Source organism: Sminthopsis crassicaudata, chromosome 5, assembly GCF_048593235.1.
Source record: "Sminthopsis crassicaudata isolate SCR6 chromosome 5, ASM4859323v1, whole genome shotgun sequence".
NCBI lineage: Eukaryota > Metazoa > Chordata > Mammalia > Dasyuromorphia > Dasyuridae > Sminthopsis > Sminthopsis crassicaudata.
Genome location: NC_133621.1, coordinates 308995651 through 309003425, shown reverse-complemented (window position 1 = coordinate 309003425; position 7775 = coordinate 308995651). Strand labels below are relative to the sequence as shown.

The 7775-nt window shown below is 42.3% G+C and overlaps 1 protein-coding gene across 3 annotated transcripts in view; it reads left to right on the top strand.

The window, feature by feature from the left end:
• TAFA5 (TAFA chemokine like family member 5) overlaps positions 1-7561 on the top strand; it is a 559022-nt gene extending 551461 nt beyond the window's left edge. For all 3 annotated transcript variants that reach the window (XM_074272069.1, XM_074272070.1, XM_074272068.1), the window contains exon 4: positions 7085-7561. In XM_074272069.1, coding sequence (XP_074128170.1) covers positions 7085-7093 — 9 coding nt within the window. In that variant the 3' untranslated portion in view covers positions 7094-7561. The remainder of the gene's footprint in view (positions 1-7084) is intronic.
• Positions 7562-7775: the final 214 nt, after the last annotated feature.

Sequence of the window (7775 nt, the reverse complement as noted above, 5' to 3'; positions counted from 1 at the left end):
CGCTGCTGAGTTGACCCTTCCCTGCCCTGCTGTCCCCTTCCCCCCTTTTGCCCCCCACCCTCTGCGCTGCTCATCCTTGGATGCCGGGGCTGCTCACCTTGGCAGGAACCACTGTCATTCCGCATCCTCTTTCCTGAGGAGACAGGAGCTACCCCGCCGAGGTGTCTCATGCCATCCCTGGAGCTCTGAGCTCCTTTGTAACCTGGCATCTGTTGGCAGCTTCTACCTGAGCTCCCCGCGCCTTCTGTGAAAGGAACATAAAGTGAACCTCAATGCACGCAGCAATTACACATGGTTAACATGCCTTAGAATCAGGCGAAGGACAGGGGAACAATTTCAGTTTAACCTCAGCGCCTCTTCGTCTGATTTGGGTCTTTCTGGTTTAAAGAGGAGCCTGGGATGGCCCCAAATCTCTCCAGTTTGCTTGATGTCAGTGAGCAAAGGGTTTGCTAAGAAAATTCAGGTATCCTGTGTGTGAAATCAACAAGGCTCACGTAGAACTCTAGGAAATGGTGCAGTGGGCAAGGGAGCATCCACCCAGGTCAACCTGAGCCCTGGCAGGGCTGGAGCTTTGGGGGCTCTGAAGCTGAGGAGAATGAGTTGAGCTTCCCTCTGCAAGGAGGCAATAAGCCAGAAAGCCCACGCAGGGGGACCCGTGGAGTAGCCGTGGACTCTTGGTCCTGGGTGGCTGCTTCCTAGTGAGACAGAGCCAGTTACTTCTGCCAGAAATCTAGATAGCAGCTTGGCAGAGTAGGCAGGGACAGTGGATAGGCAGCAGGCTCCCTGGGTTCTTTCCCATCAGGGTCCCTGACTTCTCCAGAGTCCTTCCTGAACTGTGGACTCTTGAGGCTGGGAGTAAACTCGGAGGTCGGCCACTCCAATCTCACCACCACCGCCAATAAGAGCAACAATACTAATAATAAAATTATATAATAAACATCAATAGCAACAGTATTAATCATAATATTATATAATAAACATCAATAAATAACCACAACAATATTAATAATAAAACTATATAATAAACATCAATAGCAACAATATTCATCATAATATGATAAAATAAACATCAACAAATAATAGCAACAAAATTTATAATAAAATTATATAATAAACATCAATAAATAATAGCAACAATATTAATAATAAAATTATATAATAAACATCAATAGCAACAATATTCATCATAATATGATAAAATAAACATCAACAAATAATAGCAACAAAATTAATAATAAAATTATATAATAAACATCAATAAATAATAGCAACAATATTAATAATAAAGTTATATAATAAACATCAATAGCAACAATATTCATCATAATATGATATAATAAACATCACCAAATAATAGCAACAAAATTAATGATAAAATTATATAATAAACATCAATAAATGATAGCAACAATATTAATAATAAAGTTATATAATAAACATCAAGAGCAACAATATTATTCGTAGTATGATATATTTAATAGCAACAAAATTAATAATAAAATTATATAATAAACAATAAATAATAGCAACAATATTAATAATAAAGTTACATAATAAACATCAATAGCAACAATATTCATCATAATATGATATAATAAACATCAACAAATAATAGCAACAATATTAATAATAAAGTTGTATAATAAACATCAATAGCAACAATATTAATCGTAGTATGATATAATTAATAGCAACAAATTTAATAATAAAATTATATAATAAACAATAAATAATAACAACAATATTAATAATAAAGTTATATAATAAACATAAATAGCAACAATATTCATCATAATATGATAAAATAAACATCAACAAATAATAGCAACAAAATTAATAATAAAATTATATAATAAACTATAAAAATAGCAACAATATTAATTTATATTGTTATGTGTTATAAATTAATATATTGATATTATGTTGTGCTAATTCCATTAATATTAATAATTATTAGAGCATCTCTCACTGGTCAGGGTCACCCAGCTAGCTAGCATCAGTATCAATATTTCAAGCTGGGGCTTCCTGACTCCATATCCAATTTTTTAGAAAAGTTCATTCTGCATCTGGAGAACTCCAATTGGGAGGAAATCAACCATAAAGAATGTCCTTGTGCTGAGCACTATCCCAATTCAGGAGGGTCTTCCTGAGAGGTGATGAGCTCCCTGTCATTGGAGGCCTCCAAGCAGAAGCTGGATGACTGCTTCTCAGGGAATATTTCAGACAAAATTTGTATGTGTACAGGACCAAAGGCCTCTAAGATCTCTCAGAGGCTGTAATAGGATGCATGAAGCCCTCCCAAGTGAGCTGCGACAGAAAAGCTGAACCCTTTCCTCTGGCCCCCAAAACCCATTAAGTATAGTCCATTCTTTCTACCCTTGTCTCATTCTTCCCTGGACTAATTCTTATGGATTTCTTTTTTTGTTTGTTTTGTTTTCTGAGGCTGGGGTTAAGTGACTTGCCCAAGGTCACACAGCTACGAAGTGTTAAGTGTCTGAGACCAGATTTGAACTCCAGGTCTCCTGAATTCAAGGCTGGTGCTCTATCCACTGTGCCACCTAGCTGCCCCTTGTGGATTTCTTTAATGTTACACAAGTTAATTTATCTCTAACTAGACTGTAAGCTCTTAGGTAGGAGCCATATTCATGAACAATCCTTTTAATCAAATTAATAATTAAGCACCTATTATATGCCAGGCACTGTACTGATAGATTTTTAATATTAAACATTTTGTGTACCACTAAAATTTTTCAATATCAATTTAATACAGCAAAAAATAAACCTGTGCAATAATATATATTCACCTAAGCGAAGACAAATGTTTGGTTCAATGGATGAAATACTAGACTCAGAACCAGGAATAACTAGATCCTGCCTCTGAGATTTATCATGTATTTTTCCTGCCTGTGTCCTCCTCCGTAAGATGAAGAGGAGACCTTTGGTAAAGTCCATTGGAACTTTGAATCTATGACTGTGCAATAAATTGTAGATGGGCTCAGTGGACGAAAGTCCCTTGTCAGAACCCCACATGGACCTATTGTATTGGTCCTTGTCCATTACTCCGAAAATAACTGGCTTCAATCCCAGGTTCTGCCAAGTATCAGTGGTAGGAGCAAGACATCATGGGCTGAAGCGGTTGATCTCCAAGCATCCATCCAGAACCCTTAGTTCTCTAATGGACATGAAGTAGGGGCTTGTCAGTTAGAAGAAAGAACCAGTCCACATCAGAAACAAAGAGGCCTTTACTAAAAGCCCTTCCCAAGCCCTCTTACTTCCAGGGCTTCCTCTCTGTTGTTCATTCTAATTTACCCTGTAGATGTCTTATTCGTACAGAGATGTTGGTGTGATGTCTTTCCCATTAGGATGTGAGCTTCCTGAAGAAAACCAGAAATTGTCTTTTGCCTTTCCCCAGAACTTAGCACAATGTTGGTACATATTAGGTACTTAATAAATGCTTAATGTCTTGACTGAGTCCCTGAGAAAGGGTGGATATATCAGAGATATTACTTACCTGGCTCAGAGAATGAGCAACAGCCCCTTCCTTAGCTGAGCCACCTTCTGAGCTATTATTCCATGCTGAAAATATGAGTCCCAAGTCACCTCTTGGCTTTGCTTCCTTGGGGAAAATGAGACCTCGTTCTGAGAGTTTCCTTCCGTGTCCCTCCATTCTCAAGCCTTTAATCATATTCACGGTTGGGTCCATTTTGTAAAGGACTTTGATCTCTTCAGATAAAAGCTGTCTTTGAAATGAAGAGCATGATGGATGTATGTTACAAAGGCTCTGAGGAAACAAGAGAAAGAAGAGACATAAATAGAGACAAAGAGAAAAGAAAATAGAAAGAAGAGAGACAGAAAGAGAGAGAGACAAGAGACAGTGAAAGGAAAGGGGAGAAAGGAAAGAAGAGAAAGAGCAAGAGAGACAGAGAGAGAGGAGAGGAGGAGGAGGAGATCATTGGAGAAAAGGAAGAAAATAGAGAGACTAAGAGTTTAAGTTCCCTTCTTTCCCTCATCTCCTCTCAAGCTGGAAGCCCTAAGAGTTCATCTTCTAATTATTGGCCATTAGTCCAGTGTATATATACTGTAGAAAATGTCCTTCCATCTTTGTAGAGTCAGAGAATATTTAGAATTTTTATCAGGAACCTTGAAACATAGAAAGTGAGAACATTTTGGGACTTTGGAAAAGGGATTGTCAGAGCTAAAATGAGTTTTGCAATGGAGAAGGGTCTTAGAAAAGAGTTTGTCAAAGCTGGGAGGGGCTGAGAACCGGGAAAGTTACAGTTAGGAGGGGCCTGAGATGGGGAAGGTCAGAGATGGGAGGGACCTTAGGAGATATAATAGTGTGTGGTAAGGGTCATCCTATCCCACCCACTTCCAATTAAGCAGAGAGGCAAAAAGGAATTTATTGCTTTCTTAAGAAAAAGGACCCACCCGGTATCAGCAAAGGAGTGCAAAGAACTCAACTAAAACTTTTATCCTGAAGGCCCAGACCATAACCACCACCTCCCCCTGCTCTTCCTTCAAAGCTCAGACTATGAACCCAGGAAACTTTTGCCCATCCCAAAAAAAAAAAAAAAAATGCAAATAGGGAGCTGGTCTGGAGAGGGAGCAAGGTCTACTCACCCTTCTTTCATCTCATTTGTCACTGGTCAGGAATTGTTAGACAAGTGGTCATGTAGGAATATGAATGTTTTGCAAGAGTGCTCTGTATCCTTCCTGAAGGGACTTCACTATTTAAATATTGGGAGACATCGCTGCCATCTTGGTGTTGTGGGTAAAGCACTTGAACTCCAAAGGGATTTATTCGAACATTCGTTTACTGTGTCTGATTCCAAAAGTGTAGAAGAAGAAGCATCTTCCATCAAGGATGGGGGCCACTCCAGTCACTTTGCATCTTCAGGGACTCCTATAGCTCCAATGCCCCAATGACCTCGCCGGGGTCATAAGGCCAGGATATGACAAACCAGGACAGACATGGGTCTACCAAACTTGGAGGCTGCTCTCCCTCTGCTGGGCTTCTCTGCTTCTCATCTCTCATTATTCCTCTTACCATAATGAATGTATTATTATAATAATCACAGCTCGTATCTCTGTAGCAGAGTGCAAGGATGATGGCAGGAGCCTCCCCTCCCTCCCCATTCCCTCAGCCTCAGGTCTTGTCTGCTTGCTGTGTGTCTTGTCAGAAGCATTTGGGGCTGGGGCAGGGAGGGAGTTCTCTAATGGATGAACCCAAAGGTACAAAGCTCAGGATAGCCACCCTGAGGATGGGCCTGAGGAAGCTGGTCAGTCCTCCAGCTGGATATCCAACTCTACAGTGGGTGTGAGACGTCCAACAGGGGAACTGTGCCAGTGTGGGCTCTTTGATCAGAGACTTAGAATGGGAAATGATCCTAGGAAACTGAGTCCAACTCTCTCATTTTAGGAGTCAAGAACAGGGACTAAGCCAAGACTACAAAGCCAAGTTCTCTGATTCCAGTCAGATCCATTCTGCCCTGCTTTGGACCAGTGACAAAAGGATGGGGAATCTGAAACAACTGGGCCAGGCTTCATAAAGTGACCCGTGCCCACCTCCTCCATCCATGGTGGATGTGGGCATGTGATGCTAAGACATCCGAACCTAGAAACAGGAGGTCATGGAGTCCCCTTCCTCTACCCTATTACAGAGAGGGCAGCTCTTAGCCTATAAGTCACAGAGAAGCTGCTGGTCCACTTTGGGGAGCTCCTGTTCTTCCCATTCCCCTCTCCTCAAAAAGAAAACAAAGATCACAAGTACTAAATAGGATATCCTAAAACTCTTAGTGCACATTTAAACTGTCCGGACATTCAAAACCTTGAACCTGCACTTTGATTTTGGGGACATCCCGAATCTCATCTAAACTCTGCCTTTGCTCCTGCACCAAGCACACAGTAGCTCCATAATCCCCATTTTTGTGATTTCTTTTATTTCTATACTATTATATCTCTGAAGTTGGAATCTTAATGGAGTTTCCTTGCATATTTTGAAGTAATTGGTGGTGGTGTCCCCTCAAAGTGTTACCCACTGTGCCAGAGGGGTCCTGATCCTACCTTGGGGTCCCTGAAACCTAGATTCATCCAGGGAGTCCCCAACCCAAAAGGGGAGAGGCTCAACTCTTTTCCCAGAATTAACTCCAAGGAAATCCCTAAGATCAAAGTTAGGTCTGGTTCATGTTTATGATGTCCTAATAAGATGGGGTACAGAGTCACTTCCCAGAGAGGGATTCAGTGTCCAATAAGGACATCAGGCATGGATCAGCAAAATATTTGCTTTTCCACCAAAAAGCCTCAAAGGCCCACGACATCCTTCCCATTTCTAAGGGAAGTGCTTAATTGGTACAAGTCCTTTTTGGATCAAGAATACTCTACGACTTATGTCTTTGATACTATTTTATTTAATGCACTTAATGCATATTTAATGGACTTCGTTTATCATGCCAACTGTCCAGTGGGCCAGGTGGTATAGAACTCCTCTAGAGACATGTCAGTGCTCCCCGGGGGGGGCAGCTGATAGCACAGTGCCTAAAGCACAAGGCCTGGGAGGGGTGAGGCCTGAACTATGGGACTTTTGCCTCTCCTGCCATTTTCCCAACGCTGAAATAGAAACGATAAAACCATCAACCTTCCAAGTTGTGATGATCAAATGAAATGATGCTTGTGAAGAGCTTAGCATGTAGTGGACAGTATATAAATGCAGATTCCCTTCCCCTTTATTGTCCCTTACTATCATCTGTATTAACTCTGCTACCAACTGACTGTATGAGTTTGGGCCTCTGATGCTTTCTCAGTAAAGTGGGCAGGCTGGACCCCTGTCTACTCTCTGTGGTCCCAGGTAAGTGCCTTTCCTTCATGGAGCCTCAGTTTCCCCATCTGTAAGTTGAGACAGCTAGAACAGACACACACCCCCAGCGCATTTGGGGTATCCGGGACGCTTCCATTAAGTTGCCTTTCCTGGTTGTCTCACCTGGTTCCACATTCTCTTTTTCCTAAGGCCTCGGGAGAGATATCTTGCTCAAATACCCCACGGTCCCTGATCCCCAGGGCTGATGTGTTTCTTTTTATCGATCTGCAGGTCTCCTGACAGCTGCAGCATGAGCGAGCGTGTGATCTCCTGGGGACGACGGCTTTAGGCTCTGCATGAGCTCCTTATCTTAGTCAAGTTTCTCCCTCCGTGGATCATGGCCCGTTTTATGTCCCTCCCCTCCACCGTCTGTTTCTCTGTATCTCATCAAAGACAGCCTCATTCTTCGACCGACGCCATGCGCTAAAGTCTGTCTTGGCCATCCAAGGAGCACCAAACTGGGGACCAGAGGGAGCAAAGAGATGCTTGGGCATTAGCAATACCAAGTCCATGATGAGCGCCCATCCCCGGGGTCCACTCAGCTGCTGGACTCATTGTGACCCACGCGGTTCAACGGAAGGAGTCGCCTGCAGAGAAGAGTCCATTCAGCCTTAGAGAAGACTGTTTTGTCTATGGGGGGACACTCAGGCGCAAGAGGGAATCTCTCCTCGTGCCCTGGACTGTCTGAGTCGCTTTTATTTTCTTATACTTTCAGTATATACAATAGACCAAAGAGCAAAATCTATTTTAAAGAGGACACAATCTTATTGTTAAAGTTATCTGGGTTAAATTGTAGAGGGGAGGTCGGGGTGGGGGGAGGGAGCAGAGACATGAATGAATCCTGTTGTCGGGGAGCGAGCTGGGCGGTTGCTGTCCAGCCCCGGGCGTCTTTCCAGAGGCGTCTTGACGGAGGGGACGCTGC